The sequence below is a fragment of the Brienomyrus brachyistius genome, chromosome 14 (assembly GCF_023856365.1).
Source record: "Brienomyrus brachyistius isolate T26 chromosome 14, BBRACH_0.4, whole genome shotgun sequence".
Classification (NCBI taxonomy): domain Eukaryota; kingdom Metazoa; phylum Chordata; class Actinopteri; order Osteoglossiformes; family Mormyridae; genus Brienomyrus; species Brienomyrus brachyistius.
The window spans coordinates 16,089,301-16,111,709 of NC_064546.1; the positions used below are offsets into that span (position 1 = coordinate 16,089,301).

General features: G+C 48.4%; 1 protein-coding gene and 1 long non-coding RNA gene across 7 annotated transcripts; both read left to right on the top strand.

Annotated features, from left to right (window-relative positions):
- The first annotated feature begins 40 nt into the window (after positions 1–40).
- On the top strand, positions 41–15,834 carry LOC125707992 (synaptotagmin-16-like). Of its 6 annotated transcripts, XM_048975451.1 has the most exons (11): positions 41–2,554; positions 2,674–2,759; positions 4,429–4,497; positions 4,615–4,862; positions 5,338–5,517; positions 6,324–6,743; positions 8,035–8,211; positions 10,274–10,533; positions 11,040–11,489; positions 13,028–13,217; positions 14,299–15,834. In XM_048975451.1, exons 6-11 carry the CDS (start codon positions 6,392–6,394, stop codon positions 14,610–14,612), a joined length of 1,743 nt encoding a protein of 580 aa, XP_048831408.1. In that variant the 5' UTR covers positions 41–2,554; positions 2,674–2,759; positions 4,429–4,497; positions 4,615–4,862; positions 5,338–5,517; positions 6,324–6,391; the 3' UTR covers positions 14,613–15,834. The 6 variants fall into 6 exon arrangements, with proteins under 6 accessions (XP_048831408.1, XP_048831404.1, XP_048831407.1 ...); XM_048975447.1 differs by having other exon boundaries at positions 41–2,923; XM_048975450.1 differs by adding an exon at positions 2,831–2,923 and having other exon boundaries at positions 41–2,759; positions 4,429–4,862.
- Positions 15,835–16,425: 591 nt separating this feature from the next.
- LOC125708087 (uncharacterized) lies at positions 16,426–21,649 on the top strand. Its single transcript, XR_007382414.1, has 4 exons — positions 16,426–16,682; positions 17,738–17,834; positions 18,707–18,822; positions 18,929–21,649. It is a non-coding gene; the product is annotated as an uncharacterized LOC125708087 (long non-coding RNA).
- Positions 21,650–22,409: the final 760 nt, after the last annotated feature.

Below are 22,409 nucleotides of genomic sequence, written 5' to 3' on the forward strand. Positions count from 1 at the left end.
AAGGAAGACATCGTAACTGCGGCTGTGGATGGAGGAGTGAACGGAGATCGCCTTTCCATTAGATCCCCGTTAGAAAGCGCTGTCTGCAATCCCGAGGAAGGTTGCGAAACACTGGTGAGCTGCAGAGCCGGAGAGGTCATCCGTCCACCATGGTTTCTGATAGTGAGTAAAGCCTCTTCCGATATTATTAGGAACGACTATTATTTTATCCACTCAGGGATGTGTGGTTTCACATAACGGTGTTTTGACAATGCACGGATTTGCGCACGGAAAATAAACCGCCTTTCGACCCGTTTGTAGTTCAGAAACTGACACTCGTACTGAGTGTGCTCTCCTTCAAAGTGCAAGAGTAATCTTTTCGTTCATCAGAAATATGCAGAACCATTCTCACCTACAACAAGCCGATTCGTTTTCAAGAGGCATGATTCGGATGTTTAACACCCATTGTTAAAGGGATTGCATGCTTTCGGACATTTTTTTTCTACAAAAAATACTTTTCTAAATTCTGTATGTGAGGAGACGGTTATTTTATATGCCATTGTGAGTATGAAGCATAAAGGAAAAACCTAACGTTTTAAATTAGCAATGCCCAAGAGGGTAATTGGGGTGGTAGTGTTCAGGCACGTTTTGCAGTAAGATTTAAAGTGCTGTTCCTGACTGGGTTTGTTGGATACCCTTCCTGAATATCCCTGTTGCCATGGTGCAGCCTGGGGGGGCACACTTTCCAGCTGTCCCGGCAGCTGGATCTGGGTCGGAGGATGTTTTATGTATATATATCATTAGCTAATTTCATTACTGCTTTACTGCGTTCACTGCACCTGAATTTGAGGCCCGAATAATCTAAGTAAAATTGATGCGATCGTGCGTGTCTGAAAGGGTATGCTCGCCTACCGGGTCGCTACTGAGTCAAGAGTGAGTGCAGGTTCAGTCATCAGGTATCCTAATCTAATGAGAGGCTTCTGCCAGTAGGGGCCCTCGGAGAGCAACCCTGTAACGGGTACAAATTAATCGATGTACCTGTGTCTGCGTGTCTACATCAAGCCCACTGTCTCGGGAAGGGCCAGGGCTGAAGGGACGGGTGTCGTGGCGGTCTGTTTGGAATAACTTTATCCCAGGCATGGGAATTATGCCTGCCGGGCCTGATACCTGATTTTACTTTGAGGTTTGTAGGTTTAGAAAGTTGTTCTGTTGAAGAGTTTTCCTTCTTGTCTTCCATGTGAGGCTACCGAAGACAGTAAAGGGTTGTGATTTCAGACATTCACGGAGATTCAATGATGCAGGAGAGAGTTTGGAGACTGGGGGGTCGGCACTTAATTAAAATTCCAAGGTCTTTTTATTGGGGCGAAGAATGAAGCCGAGTTAAATGCCCCCCCCAGTTTGTACACCTCTGCATAGAACTGATTTCCAGATTTCATCCTAAAAAGGTAGATTGTTATTTTAGACGTAGAAGTTAGGTTGTTAGGTGCCCGGGCCTGTCAGTCTGTAAGCATTTTTGTGAGATTCTGTCATAGTCTCTTTGGTCTCTCTGACAGCTGGAGCTGATTCGGTGGTAATACTGGGCTGTTGGTGGACTCTGACAGCATCCTTTCTTCTTAAAGGTGGAATTAGCGAATTAGCGCATTAATGGACTCCTCTCCTATAGAGAGCCAAGTACACAGGAAAACCTTCTCATAGCAAGGGATTTAGCTCAGTCTTACACAGCTATACACTGTGGTTTAACTCGGACTTCTTAAAGCATGGCTTGTCAAATGCTCCCTTCCTGTAACAGTCTCTCTGACCCTGTACCGCATTTAGACGGCCCTTCGTTTGCCTGGGATTGCTTACCCCTTATTTAAAGTATGTTTGTGCCAGGATTGAATCATTCCCCGCAGTCACCTACACACAGATTCCAGTTACCAGTGACTTCATACCAGTGTGAGAAGCCTTGGGAAACTGAACTGGCTTCTGAGCAGAAAAATATCCAGCGTCAAATTATTGCCGTCATTTGTTACAACTTTTTTGCATGAGCTTAGGACGTCTTTTCGGGTTTTCAACCTCGTTTCATTATCTTGAAGGGATTTTCTGCTTAACTGAGGAGACGTGGATGAATGAGAGTGAAGTAGAAATTTCGTCAGGACTGCTGGGAGCGTGATTTGTGATTTAGCAACGTGCACTTCCTGTTCACACAGATTACTCGGGCCCTTCCTCTTCAGAAACCACACGTCGACCCCACACTTGCTTCAGATGCTGTTGAGTGGCACTGAGGAAAGCAGCGGTAACATATGAACCAGGAAGTCAAGGGCTTCATAATTATCTGACTAGTAGTGTTATATGGGTAAGGGGTGTAACGGAATAAAAATGTAACTATGGAGGAGATCCACCAGCGGAGTGCATGTAGAAGTCCAGCCTGTGTGTGTGCGCATGTGTGTATTTGTGGGTGTGCATTTGTGCTTATAAAGGCACTCCTGGGTGTGCTATTTACTCAGGTGTGGGTAATGACAGGTCCATTACCGCAGACACCGTGTTGAGTCTTTCGAGGTGGGGACACATGCAGCATGAAGGGCAGTTTCCGAGAGTGAGACGTCACATTCCTAATTATTGATTTCACGTGACGGAGCCCAGAACTGTGGGAGCGCTTGTGTCGGTCAGACCTCGGCTGTTATCTCAGCCTCTCTGTGGTTGTTTTGTCTGTAGGGGGACCAGGAAGGGAGGTGGGCTCTGTAGAGGCAGGAAGCCTGTAGATTGGGTGGAGGGCGGCCGTGATCCTGCCAGCGGAGGAGGTAAGCAAAACATCGGGGAGGCGAGGGCATTATTCAGTTCCCAGTTCTTGAGGGGACCTCCGTCCATCTAGAGCAGAGGACCAGAAAGACCAGAGGAGAGCAGCCCCACAGAGCGCCCAGCCCCGGGGGATCGAGGGTGACTTCGTGCTTCCCAGCAAAGACCCGTGAGCCCGTATTCACATGATCCTAGTTCTTAGTAACTTTAGTGGAACATTTAGTTAAACTCTGCTCACTAAGGAACCCGCTTGCACGCCCGTCTTTCCATACCACTGGAGACTCAGCTGAACTTTGTGTGGCATTTTTCTTAAGAATACAACAGCACTTTGTCCTAGGAGTTGAACCTTTGCTTCATTAACTTAATAATTATCTATTTGAAGAGCCCCATCTGTTGTTAATATAGACCTTTTGTACCAGGGCAGCAGTAATGAGGTGGAGCCCTGTTGTTTTTAGGGAATGTGCTTCTTGTTCTGTGGTTTGGATGCCTAGTCGTAGATTGGAATATTTTGTTGTCTGCTTGAGGGAGTTGGTGATTTTAAGAAAGACTTTAATCATGTTCTGCTCTGTTTGATTGCTGAGGTTTGTTAAATTTACCGTCTCTGCCTGGATGTTCCTCTGATCTGATTTGTTTTGATTAATAGCTTAGGGCTAGAATCTATTGGTCGTACAGATTTTTTCACATTCCAGATGGGGGTGCTGTAATACCATTCAATGACTGTTTCCATCTGCATTTTATAGCAGACCTTGAACAGGAGGCCGTCAGTATTATCTCGGCATGTGACATTCTGTCTTTCCTTCCTTTGTATTGGACCTGATGGTCTGTGTGAGTCTTTAATAATATTTTCAGGTGAGCAAGTCTGATGGGTCTCACTTTCGCTCATTGCAGTGATTTGGGGGGGGGGGCTGCCCAATGTCTGGGGCTCCTGTCCCAGTGTGTCCTGCAGAGAGGGGCCATCTCCTGTGTTTTCTAGTCCCTCCCAGACTCATTACCATCTGCTCCAGCTTTCAGGATTCTGTGCTGTTCGATTCGTGGGTGGGTGGGGGGTTGCGGTGATTAGTCATTTTTGTGTATTAAAATAAACGCGTTCATGTGCACATATATGGGTGTCTGTTTACACATGTGTTGTAGCACCTAAAGGATTAAGCGCGACAGTCTTTGAGGGTGAGGTATTGGAGGGTGTATTGTTTGATCGAAGATGAGGTTACGGCACAAGGACGTAATGTGTGACCTGCTTCCTGTCAAAATAACTGAGCGGTTACAGGAAGAGGGCGGTGAGCAGCGTAGAGATACGCCACCGGGGGGGGGGGGGGGGGGGGGGGTGTGTTTGGCATTACTGAAGCCTGGGAAGCAGGTCGCCGAGGTTCAGGCTGCCACACATGCATGGTGGAGTCACATCCACGTTAACCTGTCCAATCGTGTCAGGCGTGTATCGCCATGGGAACACAGCTCCTGTTCTTTTCTTTCCCGTGTGTGGGCGAAGCCGCGGACGCCATGTCTGCGGAACACGGTTTCCACGGCAACCGGCTGATCCGCAGCGCTCAGGTGTAGGGGGGCGGCACTCATCTGTGGCGCTGGGAAAATTGTAAGCTGGAGATTGCGGGGGGGTCAGCTCGGTTGTAACGTGAGAATGCCTGTGTGTGGTCCCTCACGGGACTCTACGTTCCCCTCTAGAACATTCCAGTTCTGTCGTGAGGAGGGGTCCGGCTCGGTCCGGACCTCATGGAAGGTGGTGACCTGAAGGTGAGTGTGAGGCTCCCCCGCCCCTTGGCACCATGCCGTCGCTCTCTGCCAGTGTCTGACCACACCCGCTCTGCACACAGCAGAACAAACACAGAAATCCTGCCTTTCCCCTCCCAGTTCTCACTCACCCTGCGCTTGTTACCTGACGTTGTATCCTGGAATCTACCATCAACGCCACGAGACTGCTGGTCATGTGACTGCAGTGGACGGTGCTGCCGGACCAGTATGTCGGACGTGATTATTCGTGTACGCCTGCGTGAGGGAGCTGCTTCAACAGTCAGGTGTGGACGGGTGGTGTGACCTCCGGCCCAGAACTCACCCCGACGAGGGACTGTGTCTCTGTCAGGCATCCGACTCCTACCTGGGTTTGTTTTTCCTTTTACCCACAACCCATGTGTCATTGAACTGCCTCCGTCGTCTGATTCAGGGCTTAAGTAAGAGAGTCTTATTAAAGCTGAGGTAGCTGATAGAAATGGATGCTGTGACTGGTTTGCACTGGTCTCTGATTAAACTCCTGGGGTATTTAAACGCTTCTTTGTCGTGTGATCGGTGAAAGCTGCTTGATTCGTAGTCGCACCAGAAGTTGCTTGCAAACAACAGCAACTGTATCTTCAGATGCCAATTTCTGAGTGGCCACAAGATCACTCATCTCAAACGTCGGTGGGGAGTCTGTGATGTTGGATTCTCTGGCTGAGATGGACACAAGTCAGTTCCCAGTGACAAGGCGATGGGGATGAACGGATCGTCTCATGCCGTACATGCTGCCCCTGGACAGCTCTCAGGTGGCACGCACGTCATTTTTGCACAACATTAACCTGTCTGCCTGTCTCTCTTGTCCAGTCACCCCCAAGGCCGTTGGCTTCCTGTCAGCGGCGGGCGTCTTGCTGGTGCTGCTGGCCCTGGTCTTCCTCTTCGTCACCAGCAAGCTCTTCTTCTCCCACGTGCGTGGCCTGTCCCGCCAAGAGCTCTACAGCAGGGGGTGGGGCTCCCAAAAGACAGGCAGCATCCGCCAGGCCCTGGGTGAGTGTCAAGCTATGGGGATGGGGGAGCCATCTGGTTTCCATGCCTGTCCCACTCCCATTACACTGGCCCTGCCCCCAACTAGTCCCTCATTTCCCCAGGACATCCTGCCGGTCACTGCCTCTCTGCTGTGACTTTCTCTCCCTGTTCCTTCACACCAGAGGACGTCTCCTCTCCCTTTACACTTTATTAATCACCTTAATCCATTAACCATGTTTCAGACCTCTGGATTTGTGTCCCAGACTCAGCTCGCAATTCTGTTAGTCTCACGTCAGCTTAGTCACGCTGACAGATGTGTTCCTTTCCACCTTCCTATCACAGTTCTATTTTCCCACCTTGCACTGAGATGTCTGCCCTCCCACTGCTGCGTTTATGTAACTGGGCCACGCCCTCACGTGTGACATCACTTCCTGGACACCACTAGCTGGCTTGGTGCCATTGGACAGACTCGCCAGGCATCGGAACAGCTTTGATGCTTCTTGCCGAGCTCTGGCCATTTCTGAGGCTGACGTTCGGGGTCCAGGCATCACAGACGGGGAATCTGAGAGTGGGCGTGTCTGGGCACCATGGGAGGCGGGGCCTGTTGTGATGCCCCTGCCTGATTCAGAACGCTTGGGGAGCTGGAGCTTTTCCTCTGGTCTTTGTCTGACTGTGACCTACACACTGTCACTTTAACAAGTTAGCAGTGACACACAGACCTGTCAGTGTGTTACGTGGCCACTGGGTAAACAGTAAGCTGAAGCATGCCGTGCATGTGCGTGTATGTGTGTGTGCATATGCGTGACAGAGCATCTTGCTCCTTCTAGAAGCCGGGGGCCTGGCGCTCGTGTCCTGCTGAGTCCTCCTCAGCTTCTGCTCTCCACCACACGCCACCATGTCAGCCCCTAGGGAGGGAGAGGGAGGCAGCACCGGTACTGCGCTGGCCGCATGGTTCTCGCAAGTCTCCCAGGCCATTTCCTCTGCCTTCCTCAGCCTGGGCCCAGGGGGCAGTAACCCAGGAGGGCCTGACCCTGGGTGCCAGGCTGGCGGCGGGCAGGACGCGGTCGTGGAGGAAACCACCATGGACGAGAGGAATACGCAGGAAGCCATCCGCATGCGACTCGTCCAGCTGGGTCTCACCGAGGAGCAGATAGCTGACCGGCTCTCCACCATCCCGGAGGAGATGGAGGATGTGGAGAGCCAGCTCCTGTGCCCAGAGGAGGGCCTGTCGTGCGCACACTCCTCCGGTAAGGGCTGTAATACCGGCCGCTGTTCTGTGACTGATCCCTGAACACAATTACAAGGTTCACCGCTGCTCGGCAAGTAAGACACAGGGTGGGCTGCTCTCCATCTGCCCAGGAAGGGTGGTGTCACATTCTGCTACTCCCTCGACAGCAGGTGTAGAATGCGGTCCAGCGCCTTCACTGTGCTATTCAGAGGAATTAGATAATTGATGCCAACAGGAGCGTCTGGCCCTGAGGCTGCCGGGGGTGAGAGCCTCCGGTGATTATCCTGGGGCTCCGTGTGATCAGCAGCCATGCTCATACTGAGAGGAACGTGTGATCCAAACACACGCGCACACACACACACACACACCTGCACCTGTATCCCACAGTCCCAGTTCTTCTGTCTCCTCAGGATGTGGACTGACCCATATTTCCTTAGTGGGCCCTCTAACTCGCTCGGTTTGGCAAAGGGCCCCCAGCATCAGATCTGAGTTCCTTCCGGAGGATAACGAGTGCCGGCTATTGGCTGGCCTTTGCCATGGGAACAGAGCCCAGTGCTCTCTCCTGGGCCATTCGCGTTAGTCACTGAACTGCAAGGCTTTTTCTCATCTAGCCTCAGCAGCCATAAAGGGCTCTTCTGAGCCACCCACTTCACCAGTGTCCTGCTGTAATTGTGTATATACAGGAGGGGCTGGGGATGGTTTGTGTGTGGGGGGGGGGGGCGTTATTGCATTAACCTTTTTGGTGAGGTCACATGCATCTGTAAAGGCCCCCGCCTCTACTCTATTTTGTCATGGAGACAGAGTCGGGGCCTGAGCAGAGCGAGTGCCCTACGGTGCAGAAGATGTCCTCCTCAGGTCAGCCAGCCATGCTCTGGGGATCCATAGCAACACTGCCGCTGTCCTGTTTTCTTTATGGTCCTTTAGATGCAGGTGCACGTATGGACTGGAACGGATGGGCGTAGCGGGGTACGGGTCTGGGACCAGCGGGAAGCAGATAGTCCTGTAGGGGGTGTGATGACATCAGAGTGCTCTGGCAGTGATTTCAGGGTGTGGAAGAAACGGGCAGTGCTGCAAACGTGGCGGGCAGAGTGAGATGAAACCCGTGCCGGGTCTCTGCGAACCGGCCTGGTCATGCTCATTACATCTCACCTGTCTCTGGACTCTGTGGGAGGGTCTGAGGCCCGACTGTTGGACCACAGGTCTTTCCCTGTAATTCTGTCTCTGTCTGGTAGGTGGTGCCTTTTTCCCTCTTTCCCACATGTTTCCTCCTCTGTTTGTATGTGTCTTTGTGTGTCCATTCGTGGCCACAGTGCACAGCTATGGAGCGGATGAGGATTGTTCCACATCTTCGGACAGCGATGATGAGATGGCGAGGCGGTTTGGGGTCACCCGGGCAAGTTCGTGGGGGGCCCAGAGCGGAGCGAGGAGTGCAGCTGGGCGGAGCCATAACCAGGAGGAGGGTAGTTCAGAGCCCTCAGACCATGAAGGTACTCAGAAGAAAGGGAAGTGAATGAGAAGTGTCTGATGTGCGTGTGGAGTGTCTGAGGTGTGTGTGGAGTGTCTGATGTGCGTGCGGAGTGTCTGATGTGCGTGCGGAGTGTCTGATGTGCATAAAGAATGTTCGAGTAGTGTCTGATGTGCGTGTGGAGTGTCTGAGGTGCGTGCGGAGTGTCTGATGTGCGTGCGGAGTGTCTGATGTGAGTGAGGAGTGTCTGATGTGAGTGAGGAGTGTCTGAGGTGCGTGCGGAGTGTCTGAGGTGCGTGCGGAGTGTCTGAGGTGCGTGCGGAGTGTCTGAGGTGCGTGCGGAGTGTCTGAGGTGCGTGCGGAGTGTCTGAGGTGCGTGCGGAGTGTCTGAGGTGAGTGAGGAGTGTCTGATGTGCATGAGGAGTGTCTGATGTGCGTGAGGAGTGTCTGATGTGCGTGAGGAGTGTATCGTGCATGAGGAGTGTCTGATATGCGTGAGGAGTGTGTGAGGAGTATATCAAAAACATGGGGAGTGTATGATGCTGTGTGAGGAGTGTCTCAGCTTGTTTATGATCTGTGCTCTGCTATTCAGACTAGGTGGGCTGGATGGTAGCAGAGCCTGTTACCGGTGCGTTCTCCAGAGCAGCAGTGTGCATGCATCACCACGCACCACCCACACACCCCTCTAGTGCCCCAGGAAACATGACCGCCTCCTGGTTTGCGATTGTCTCCTTCCATTAGGTCTAATGGCCAAAGTGCCCCCTGAGGATGCCTGACATAATGTGGGCTGAGAACCGCAGGCCATCGGCAGGCATGAGTCACCGCAGGTCGTCAGCGAGCAGAACGCTCCTGACCGCCAAAGTGGCCGCTCACTATACCCAGGGATCGATTGTTTTATGTGCGGAACGGTGTGTTCTGGCCCTGCCGCTTAGCACAAGGCGGGCCTGAGGGACGCTGCGTAATTCAGCTCATTCCAGCCACTTGCTCTTACTCACTCCTGGCATTATACGCCTTCACCCTGCCCTCCAGCTGGCCTGCAGGACGAGCGTGTGTGTGTGGGTGGAGAGATCCTGCTGTCTCTGAGGTTATTGAAGAGAACACATACTCCTGTTGTACACATACTAGTGATTTTTCTTGTAAAATATATTCTATATTGACAAAGTTACTGGGACACATCTCTTTATCATTGAATTCAGGTGAGGATGAATCAGTGAATGCCACAGGTGAGGAATCATGCACCTAGCCATGCAGTTAATGTCTGGCTCGAAAGAGCTCGGTGAATTCAAGTATGGTACTGTCATAGGATCTCACCATTGCAATATGTAAGTTTGTGAAATTTCTTCCCTGCTAAATATTCTACAGTCAACTGTAAGTGGTATAGCATAAAGGAAGCATATAGGAACAACAGAAATTCAACGATGAAGTGACAGAACACGTAAAGTAACAGAGGGGGGTTGCCAAGTGTTGAGGCACATACTGTGTACGAGTCGCCAACACTCCGTTGACCCCAACACAAAAACTGTGCCCTGTGGGCTTCATGGAATTGGCTTCCATGGCTGAGCAGCTGCACGCAAGCCTCATATCACCAAGCGTGATGTCAGGAATCAGATGGAGTGGTGTAAAGCACACTGCCACTGGACTCTGGAGCAGTGGAAACGTGTTCTGCGGAGTGACGAATTGCGCTTATCTGTCTGGCAGTCTACGAGTGCGGGTTTCAGGAGAATGCCATCAAACACCTTTGGGATGAACTAAAGTGGAGATTGAGAGCCAGCCCTTCACGTCCAACATCAGTGCCTGACCTCACACATGCTTATAGACAGACACACCCCACCGTCCTATAGAAAGCCTTCTCAGAAGAGTGGCACCTGTTATAGCTGCAAAGGGGGACAAATTCTATATTGATGCCTATGGATTTTGAATGGGATGTCATAAAAGTTCCTGTAGGTGTAATGACCAGGTGCCCCAGTACTTTTATTCATGTAGTGTATGATGTATTGATGGATTCTTTAAGTCTCCTGTGCAGTTTCTAGTTTTCAGTCGGACTGAACTGCCGAGGTAATGGCCTGCCCCCCCTCTTCCTGCAGATGACAACAGACTCAGCAGGCTGAGTTTCCAGGATTCCTTGACTAACACGGAGCATGACGAGGCCTCCTTGGGCTCCCAGGATACCACAGGGGGCCTCGAGCCAAGACCACGTGATGCCTCTGCAGATCCTGAGTGTCGTCTGGTCCCTGGGTTCGACACACAGGCCGCTGACGGCAGCTCGGATGTGGAGACGCCGCTGGACAACCAGGACTGTGATGACAATAATGATGCCACAGACAGCTCCACCTGGAGCCCTGAGGTACTGCAGTCGTGGGGGGGCTCAAGCTAAAATGATCAACATAATGTGGTTGCTGGGCCAGTGCCCTCTGCCTTAAAGTACCCAAGTCACATGAATATTAATGAGATAAATGGGAAAATACAAATATGTAAACACTGCTGCTGGTCTGAGAGTGTTGTGGAGAGTGTCTAGTGGTTGCTGTCCATGCTAATGTGCCACGGTCAGTTGTCAGCACACTTGGAATGAGTGAGGGGCGTAGGCAGTAGGGGGCGGGGGGCCAGCTGGTTGCTGCCAAGCACAGCTCTGGGGAACACGGTACAGTCTGGGGTCTGTTCTCGCCACAGCCTGTGTGTGTGCGTGCGTGTGAATGTGTGTGGAGCATCCCACGCGTGTGAACATATGACCTGGCCCTGCTGCCAAAACACTGACATACTGACTGAATCAAAAGGAGGACTGAGGAGCACTGACAGCATAATGCAGAGTTCTGCACGACACTAGGAATTCTAGAAAGTGTGTATCCTCCTCAGGAGCAGACGGGGGGGGAGGGGCCGGCCAGGACCCCGCCTCCCAGCAGCCACCAGCCCATCTCCAAGTGTGGCGACCTCATCGTTATCCTGGAGTACAAGGCATCGCTGCGGAGGCTGCTGGTCACCGTGGTGACGGCGAGGGACATCCCAGACAAGGAACGTAGCGGCGTTGACTCCTGGCAGGTGCATGCCGTACTGCTGCCGGCTAAGAAACAGCGGCACAAAACAGGCGTGCAGCGGGGACCGACGCCCCTCTTCGGGGAGACCTTCCGCTTCTCGCAGCTGGAGCTGGCCGAGCTGCGCAGCTGCGCCCTGCGCTTCCGCCTCTACGCGGCGGGCCGGATGATGCGCGAACGCATGATGGGCGAGACACTGTTCTACTTGAAGGATCTGACCCCGGAGGCCGAGATGGAGGCCAACTTAATACTGGCACCCCGGAGCAACATGAAGGTGAGCTGGCAGTACAGACAACGTCAAGTGTCAGAGCCAGGTATCTGTGCAGCTGCAGACACGGGGGGTTGCGAAGTACTGACGGCGCCAGACATGGTGAGCCGCGGTACTGCATGTATCACAGCCAGGTATACTATATGGAAAAAAGTACTGGGCCATTCTGAATTCACAGGCATCAATATGTGTTGGTCCACCCCTTTGTTGCTATAACAGCTGCCACTCTTCTGGGAAGGCTTTTCTCAAGATTTTGGAGTGTGTCTGTGGGAATTTTTGCCATTTCACCCAGAAGAGCATGTGTGAGGTCAGGCACTGATGTTGGACGTGAAGGCCTGGCTTGCAATCTCCGTCCTAGTTCATCCCAAAAGTGTTCGTTGGGTTTGAGGTCAAGGCTCTGTGTGGGACAGTCAGGTTCTTCCATAACAAACTCACTTAACCTTGTCTTTATGGCCCTTGCTTTGTGCACTGGGGCACATTCATGCTGGAACAGAAAAGGGCCTTCCTTCCCCAAACTGTTCCACACCAAGTTCAAAGCACAGAATTGTCCAAAATGTCTTGGCACGCTGAAGCATTAAAAGCACTGCGGAGCACTGACAGCAGAATGCTGTTCCCTTCACTGGGACTAAGGGGCCCTGCCCAACCCCTGAAAAACAACCCCACACCATAATCCCTCCTCCACCACACTTTACAGTTGCCACAATGCAGTTAGGCAGGTAACGTTCTCCTGGCATCTGCCAAACACAGACTCATCCATCAGACTGCCAGATGGAAAACTGTGATTCGTCACTCCACAGAACATGTTTTCACTGCTCCAGAGTCCAGTGGCAGTGTGCTTTACACCACTCCATCCGATTCCTGACATCACACTTGGTGATATGAGGCTTGCGTGCAGCTGCTCAGCCATGGAAGCCAATTCCATGAAGCCCACAGGGCACAGTTTTTGTGCTGGGGTCAACGGAGTGTAGGCGACTCTTACACACCATGTGCCTCAACACTTGGCAACCCCCCTCTGTTACTTTACGTGGTCTGTCACTTTATGGCTGAGATTCTGTTGTTCCTACACGCTTCCACTTTGCAATAATACCACTTACAGTTGACCATGGAATATCTAGCAAAGGAAGGAATTTCACGAACTGACTTATTGCAAAGGTAGCATCCTATGACAGCACTACACTTAAAGTCATTGAGTCAATGACTCATTGTTTGTAAACCTGACTGCATGGCTAGGTGCTGTCCCAGTACTTTTGTCCATATAGTGTATCAGTGCAGTATTGACCATATTAGACCCAGAAAGCTGTAAAGTACTGATGTCGGACATAGTGAGCTACGCAGTACTGAGAGCTCCAAACACAGAGAGCTGTAATACAGTGTGAATCAGAGCAAACTTGGCAACATTGACAGTATCAATCAAGGTGAACTGTACAGTTTGACTGTATCAGACACAGTAAACTGGGCAGCACTAACAGTATCAACACCCAGCACTGTGTGACCCAGTTTAGTGGGCTGTTTGTCTGTTTACCCATCTGCTTGCCCTCCCTCAGGGTGCCGACTCCCAGCTCAGCCTCTCGGCCGTCTCCCAGAGCGACGGTACCTCGTCCACGCAGTCCCTGTCTCACGGCGGCGTCCCCGAGCTGCTGATCGGCCTGGCTTACAGTGCCACCACCGGCCGCCTGTCCGTGGAGCTGGTCAAGGGCAGTCACTTCCGCAACCTGGCCGTCAACCGGCCTCCTGGTGAGACTCATGCTGCCGTTCGCCCACGCGCTCGCACGTCCACATGTAGGCGGACTTATACTCCCACACGCACACAGAACCAAGGTTCCCCCAAACGCACACAAACACTGTTAATCTTTTACTAGCAGCCCCCCCTCCCCCCGCTCAGAGAACGTGTGCCCAGCAGCTGTTGCTGATGTCATGCAAAGGCCATACCTGGCCAACGCAGAGATGTTTGAACCTGCAATGATTATCTGCTAACCCTCCTCCTACAGCAAAGACCCTCGACTGTGAACACCGTAAACAGCAGTGCTGGTATATAACCATATCCCACTTAGCCGTCATAGCCTTCCAGCTGTGGATTTTTCAGCAGATGCTACCCCCCCCCCCCCCCCCCCCCCTTTGTAGCAGATGTCGACTTTTGTTGTGACGCCTCACGCTCTCTTTGAAGCTCCTTCGTTCACCCAGACAGGGGCGTGTTAAGGCGTCATTATCCTAAGCAGCCCCCCCACCAGAATGGCTGGAATAGGAGATGGGGAGCTGGCAGCCCGTGTGATCTCAGCTGTGATTATGCTCTCGATGTTCTGATTTGACCTGTGATTACGCTCCTACATGAAAACAATGCGGCGAACGGGGTGTCTATGCGCTAAGATCGGCAGCATATGAGATGCTCGGTGTATTTTCATGAGCGCAGATGGCTCTGAACATCTCTGTGAGAAATGGGCAGACAAAGCCTGTCTTTGGGGGGGGGAGGAATAATACATAATTACAAGATACCAATTACACGTACAACCACGGAAAAAATTAAGAGACCACTCTATGTTTTAGACTAATCTGCATTTTTAAATCCTGGTTTAATCCCGGTTCTGCTGGCAGAAAGATGCTTCAAAACACAGCAATGAAAATTCTGCTCTTTTTCCGAGGATATAAAAATTTTCATGGCGAATTGTAGCAATATAGGCAGTTGCTTAGGGCCCCTGGATTACCTGGAGGAAGGAAAATCATTTTCTTGGTAGGGGGGCCTCCCAAATAAAGCTTTGCCTAGCACACAGAGACACACCTACAACGCTGACTGCCAGTCCTGTTCCCACCTCCCCACCAGACACCTACGGCAAGTTGACCCTGCTGGACTCGGCGGGCCAGGAGATGTCCCGCTGTAAGACCTCCCTTCGCCGGGGGCAGCCGCACCCCGTGTACAAGGAGACCTTCATCTTCCAGGTGGCGCTCTTCCAGCTGTCCGACGTCACGCTGCTGGTGTCCATCTACAGCCAACGCAGCATGAAGCGCAAGGAGATGGTGGGCTGGGTGTCCCTCGGCCTCAGCTCCAGCGGTGAGGAGGAGCGGCTGCACTGGCAGGACATGCGTGAGTCGCAGGGCGAGCAGGTCTGCCGCTGGCACGTCCTGCTGGAGTCCTAGGGCTCCCCCTACAGGCTCCCCTTCACACATTGGAGTGACGGGGCCCCTTCATGTGAGAAGCAGATGAACTCTGTACACTCACATCGCGGCGACTTGGCAACGGAGGTGCTTCCCCCCACCTGCCCATTTGGACGAGGTCCTGCTGACCTTCCCCCACATCCGTGCTCCATTCTGGGGGGGGCATTCAGCTCCCATCTGCTCCACGCTTAAAGGAAACCGTTCATTCATAGCCACAAGAAGACCATTCAGCTGCAGCCCTAGTACATGATGTCGAGCTATTTGTATCCAAGCTGGTGTTTGCACTTAAGCTTCTCAGGTCACCCTGACGACCTTTACCCCTTACCTTTGACCTCTTTGTTTCCTGTTTATGGACAGTGGAAGATGTAGTTCTCTGTATACACAGTATCATGTATTTAATGGATACGTGTATCATTTAGCATTTCACTCTTGTTTTTACCCTCTGCTACTGAGGCCATGCTTACGGATGCTGACATTGAGGCTCAGTCACAAATCTCAGCCGCGATGGACCAAGCCTCTCATTACTGGGAGATCCATCAACAGTGGTTGTTCCTCTTGACTTCCACTTCATGTGACGTAGAGCCTGATGCTGGAATGAGCGTAAGTGGTTTTAGAGTTTGATTAGTTTTTTTTTTTTTCTGGGTGATTCTTTGGCAGATACTGACTGGCCTAAGTGTCCCTGCTGGGAAAATGGGCTGTTTACTGTGAGACATGAGACATTACCACCCTGGTGTAATATCAGTCTTGGTTAGGTCACAAAGGGCTCTTTATTAGAATCCCCTGTGTTCGCAGACTTCAGTCACACAGAGAATGGTGATGTCTGTAATAATTAAATAATACCACCCGTCTATGCTGCCGTACTACATCTTTCAAGACTCAAGAATCATGTGTGCATGCCTCTCATCACCCTAGATATTTCTATTTTTGAACCTGAAATTTTAACATTTAAAGATTTTCTATAGCACGTCTATTTTCAGGCTTCAAGGTGGCAAATGATAAATGCCTTTGAATGAGTAAATGTGTAATGAGATTGACTTTTATCCACTGATGCCAGCATGTACTGTGAATCACAGTTTTTCTTCATGTAAGAATGCAAGTGTGTGTGTGTGTGTGTGTGAGTGAAACTTCAGTGCCTGTACTGTGCATGTGAATCAGCAAGGCTGGCTGTGTTTTGTAAGTACTGTCATTCTTTCAATAAACAGTTCCAAACAACTGAACGCTGTCACCGACTTTGTCCTTTGCCAAGTCCTGTTATGGCTCTTAGTAAAATCAGAATATTTTTACATGGCCCTTGGTTGATGTGGCATAATAGTTTTAAAAGCTGTCTGTAGCAGGAAATTTGCAGGAAGTTTTCAGATGACCATTTTGGGAGGTAGTGGTGGTGGGGAGGGAATGCGGTCCAAGATCTGCGCAGTGCTTAAGAGTGGATCTCTACGAATAGAGTGATGACGTGTCGATCATAATTTAGTCATTTAACCTCACTATAACCACGAGTTTTTTTGGAGTCCTGATGATTTACACATTGATTTATAAAGCTGAAATGTTAGAAATGTCGGCTTTCGAAAGTAACACAATAGATCCCACCGATTCTGCGTCCAATTAGACGTCCTTATCTTCTCCGCTATACGTCTTATATTATAACGGGAGGTATCTAACCTGGAGAATAAAAAGATTTCGAAACCCAGCACCGGCTATACAGGCTACTAAAATGACGGCGCGTCATCATCGCCTAGCGACTCTCCTAGCAACAAGAAACATCTGCTTCTCCGAGGACCAATAAGGTTGCAGAAAGCGCCCTGGTGTTTCTTGTTGCACAAAAACGGGATATTTTAAGACATACGAGTGATGCGCGTCCCGATGAGATTATTAAGACAGCGGTACAGCGGCCACTCGGAACTATAGGGATAATTGATGTAAAAAGAAACGGGATTCATGTCAAAGCGACGAATGCCAAAATACACGAAGACACCGCACCACAGAAAGATCGTTTTGCATCTAAATACGTCTCGTAAGCCCTCTGCCTTGGACCAAAAAGTGAACTGCAATTAAAAGGTGAGAATGTTATTTGTATTTACGTTGTGCATTGATAGCATTGTCGTATCGTATGTACTGCAAGATGTGTTTTATAGGGGTCATTGATACATCAAATTATGTATTTTATTCAGATTTTCCCTATTAAAATACACAATGTTAAGTAAAAGTTATATAAAGAACAATATAAATTCTTAATGTATACCAGGGTCTTAATAACATTTCAGTCACGCCGTAATTCGCCTCTATTAGCCACTGTCAATTTGCTTTAAAATGTCAATGTCCATTATAGGTCAGTATACCAATAATTATGAGAGATGATTATCTTCTGCGTGAATGCTCGCACTTCCTCTCAAGGCGCCGTTCAGAAAACAGAATTAATATCGTAAATTCGACAGGCAGTTAAGCGTTACTTGTTCAACCTGCTCGCCTGCCATAGTACACACTTACATAAACGCAGCGGCTCCCTAAAGCCTGGAAATTGCAAACAATGACACTGAGATCCGACGTAACCAAAATCTCCCATGCAGGACCATCGCTGTCAATTAAGAAACTGCGGTAAGTAGCAGCTCCCACGGCGCGGCGTGTTCAGCAAGCGGCCCCTGACCTTTCGCTTCACAAGTCAGCAATAACACGCTTTCCTCAAGGTCCAATTTCCGTCGCTCCTTTGTATGAAAAAGGCTGCGGATAGGGGAAGAAGAGAGAACGCGATCTTGAGTCGTTCTGGTAGGCGTGCGATTGCTTTCGTGTGTTTGTCTTGGGGGGGGAGGGAGGGATGAGATCTCTGCTACTTGGCCTTGGGATGGGATAATGTAGCGCGTCGTTTACTCGCTCCCTCGGGGGGAACACGATATCAGCTTAATACCGGTGCCAAGACCACAAACAGCAGAAGGCGGAGAGGATCACAGTGCAATTTAGTTTCATTCAAGTTGCAGGTTACCGAAAGAGCACCCGTGTTTCCGAAGTATATGTCACCCCATAGTAAAAAGCGAATTCAATGGCAGCCGGGACATTTATTTAACACTCCGGTCGTAAGTTTTGAGCTCTAGCTCCTAATCATCTGTCTCCATGCACAGTGGTGTTTGACGGCAATGTATGAAGGCCAGGGGACACAGCAGAGGATCGGGACCCCAGGCAGAGAGTACGTCTGTGGCTGATTCCTCTCTCCATCAGGTATCCGCCCACGCACTACAGGTGCCTTTGAGATTTCATGCGGTTAGTGCGATTAACCGAAATGTCGCTGTTTTTTCCCGACATTTAAATAGGCTAACTGATCTTCTGTTTGAAGTTTAAATTCGATGTTATTTCCTTCGAGTTAGGTGTGCTAGTTCATCCGCTTTCCGTTTCCAAAATGCAGGTGTGCGACGTACACAGTCTGACCAGATATACGGGTTAAAAGCCACAGTGACAAAAATTCATTACTCCACGCAAATGCGGCGCACAACATAAACTCACACGCGGACGCCATGCGAACGACACGTGGTGCAATATTATCTTGTATGACTTGTACCACAAATATTCCATAACAATAATAATATTTCGTTTGTCCTCAGTATAGCGTGTCATATCCGCCTCCAATATGGGAGAGATGTCGATATAATCACATAACTGAGAGAAATAAATTACAAAGTCATTAAATAAAAATGTAACGTGCACATCAAATGTATGTATAGTATATTGTACTAATTATTAAGTGTTGTGCAATCATATGTAATCATAACATTTTAAAAATGTTTTAAAAAACAAGCATTTAAACACAAGTTCCCTGGCAAATTTTTAAGAGTTAACATTTTAATTAAAATATATTCATATAGAAATTCAGTTGTCCGTATTTCATTGTATGCTCATGGTCAGGGGCGTTTTTCGAAATGAATGGCAAACTATTCATGACTTAAGCCAATAAATACATATTTATTTGGAGGGGAGTAAAAAAACATTTGAGACGCCCCTGCTCACAGTTCGTTTTTTTTTTTAACAAAAAAAAAAAGAAGACAAATTGAAAACTGGGGTAACGGCCAATCCGTCTCATACCTCTTCTTATGCAGCTGATTCCTTCTGACGGCAACCAAATCGACCGACGACGTCGAAGGTTGCGTACTTCAAGAGAAAGTATGCGGAAGAGGAAGATTTACATAGGGATTTTCATGAATACTTTCAGCAAGTAAGTAGATGGCTCTTTTCAATCGCGCAGTGAGTGATAATTAACCACTATGAGCCTGAAATAACGTGGTGGTATGTTTCACACTGCACCCACCTCCCCCCCCCAGCACCTGATACTGCCAGAGGATCGGCACTGCATTCTCCAGCTGTCCCTGGAGAAGCTTAGGTTCCTAGAAGACCCAGAGATCTACCTGCGGCGGTCTGTGCTCATCAACAACCTGCTGCGGAAACTGCACCGGGAAGAGGGGCGGGCCGAGGAGGGGGGGGCTGCGCCCTGTGCTTGGGACTCTCCACAGAGGCAGCACTATCCTGATGCAAAGAGGCTGAAGGCAGTGGTGGCAGACTGCTGCTCCCAGGTCTTTGCCTACGGTGAGGTACCACGGTACCATGTAGTGCCAGGCTGCCTCTATGGGCACCCGCCTGACTGCAATGCCCAGGTTCTGATCTACAAACTGGATGACAATGGATGAACAGGTGCCCAGCCCCCAGTGTATGGTAAAAAAAACAAAACAACCAAAACAAAAAAACAGAACCACACGTGTTCAACAATGACCAATGGCCAGAGATACAAATCGCTGCAGTGGGCTGCCTTCACTGAGCATCTGTGCCATCAGTCTCCTACTTTCAAAAGGGAAACCACAACCTGTCAAGACGTTTTGACGAGCTCAGCACTTAGTGAGAGTACAGATCAAGGGCTGCGTTTAGAGAGCACCTCTGTACTTCACTGCTACAGCACACTGGCATCGTGAACAACTGTTGGCAGGTCTGCTTCACAGTCACTGCTAATGCAAATCCAGGATTGCTAACAGTTTCAGGGATATATATATAAATACATATATATGTCTATATATTTTTGTCAACATAGCTATTCTGACCATGCATATATTTTACTAAAATAACTTTTAAAATTGTGTAAAATTGCAAGTTTACCTTAGCTTTAAAACTATGTGAATGGGCTATGTACTGTGGCCTGTCATGCGTTTTTTGTATAGATTACTTTGTATATTTTGCTACTACAGCAAAGGTTTAATTGAAAAATTAACAGGATGACCCCTGGCGGCAGATGTGAAACGATACATTAATTTAGAAGTGAATATGATCAGGTTTGCATGTTTGTTACCTCATGGTGGTTATCATTTAATATCTGTTGTTCATGCGTTGGAAGGAACTAGGAGTGTGAAGTAGTTTGTGCCCGAAACGAGATCCAGACAGATACAAAATTTCCTTTCCACTGATAATCATTCTTGTGTGCGTTTGATGCAACTTTATTTGGAAAGGGCTCGATGTTGCCCTCTATTGGTTTGGCGTCATTGAACAAGGAGAATGTGTTACAAATAAGGCGCCTTCAAAGTCGGCATCATCACGACTTTTGATATTAACCGTTTAATTTGTTCATACGTGAATCTGCGTGATCGTTATGTTGTCTGCGGTCCTAAAGTCGAACTCAGAATCGTAAGAAAATTGTCATATTTACGAGATCTGTGGCGTTTTTCCCCCACAATAAAAAGAAATTAAACGCTCAGGATCGCACTACTTTCCCCTGCTGTATACGATACCTTATCGGCACATCTCGCTGACTCGTCGGTAGAATTTCGTTTGTATAACTGCAGATTAGCTTTGTCGGTTGGATAACGCTTGCCAGCTTAATGTTTAGTTAAACGTGGGACCGATTGCATTAAGATATGTATTAAACGTGTCCGATTACTCAGAGCCGCCTCCTATATTTATAGTTACCAAAAGGTTATGAGCTGAATATTTTTTTACAAATGTCGTAATCGGAGTGTTTTCTCGGCAGGCAGTTAAGATCACCTGTTTTGTTTACAATAGCAGATTTACTATTGTCGATTTATCATCTTTGGCTTCGCACCTCTGCCTCTCTCTTAATCCTAGGCCTATTTGGCGACCCGATCTGGAGACTGACCTCGATTCTAACTGACTTTCAATGTGACCTTAAACCGTCATTGTAAGCGTAAAGCTATCTTCGAGGTTCTTGTTTCTGCACTGTCAACACGAACAACGCGAATTCAGCCGTCGTAAAAATCATGCATTTATTGCTATTTGGTTTACGCAGCCTGTCTGTTCTTGTGCAGCTGTTATTTTTGTGGAAAATGTTGGTCTTGAATAAATGCTCGAAGGTAGGTTAATATTGTATACCACATAAGAGAAACGGTTTGACAGAGATGGAATTTTTTGTTGAGGGCTCAAGGGCATCATCTTTACCTGTTAAAATGTAACACTGTAAACTTCTCCCACAGTGTCATATGCATTTCCCATCATGCAAAGCAGCACCCCTTGTATTTAATTTATGCCTAAATAGTGGCCCATCGTGAGGGTGTGCGGTTCAACTAGAGAAGGGTACAATTCATTGGGATGGCTCTGATGTTTGGAGGCAGTGTGGTGATCGTGCTGCTTTCGTAATTATAATGCGAATTACATTACAGAAAACAATGGAAATATATGACCGCACTTTTCGTCGGTATTTTATGCTTTACCTTCCTGACGCTATAATATTAATGTTGTATTTAAATATTTGAAAATTAACGCTATTTACAGATGTACAGTGTTTGTACGATATTACTTCTCTATTTTGATATTAAAGAATATTCCTTGTCAGTTTTCCGAAATGACAAGTAGAACTGGTACAAAATTATAATGACAATTTAAAAATTTAAAATAAAGGGTTAATGTGTACATAATTTAGTACAGCAAAATATTTTCGAGGAAATGGGCATATTCACTTAATTTTGTTGCCAAATGTAAGAGAAGTAGCATCAATGATCTGCCTTATTTTTCTGAGATGAGTTCTATATAATAAAATTGAATGTTCACACCGACTACGTGTGTTCATTTTACTACACTTAATGGAAAACACCAAGGCAATAAGGCGTGGAAATAATCCAGTGAAAATACCTATTTAATACCCTGAGAAGGGAATAGTAAATAACATGTAAATGTAGAAGTGTAATATTATTCGGTAAAACGGTTAATAAGAAGTAAGCTACCACTCTCTCATGCAGATAGAATTACGTTTTTCATTCTGTCAGGAATAGACCACATGATGGAGCACGTTAATGTTTGGAGATAAAATCATATTTAATAACCCTAATTAAAACTTTAAAGTGAGAATATGAGGGGAGATGTTTTATGTCCACGCAGGAGACCGAAAAGGAATAACAAACCCCGAGGCGCGGGAATCGGGGGTGAGGCGTGTACCCTTAAATATTTAATTTCCCCCCAATAAATAAAATAAATAAAAAGTTATTAAGTTGTGTTCACCCACCAATATCAAACTCTCTTACACCGCCCATCAAGCACTCCAGTCTAGAAGATGATTCTTCCACTGATGTTTAAAAATGCTCATGCTTTGCCGGGTTTTAACTCTGGGGGGAACCATTGTCCAAACAGTACTTCATCCTCTGCCGTAGAACTGTTAACTTACATGTGCGTTGCAGAAGTGTTCTTGCGATTTGCGTTTCAAAACCGCACAAAATACATAGAATAACAGATATTGACCATTGTGCTGATAAGAATATTGCTTGTATAGAAAAAATAGGTTTAAAATGGATTACACGAAATAATGTATCAACC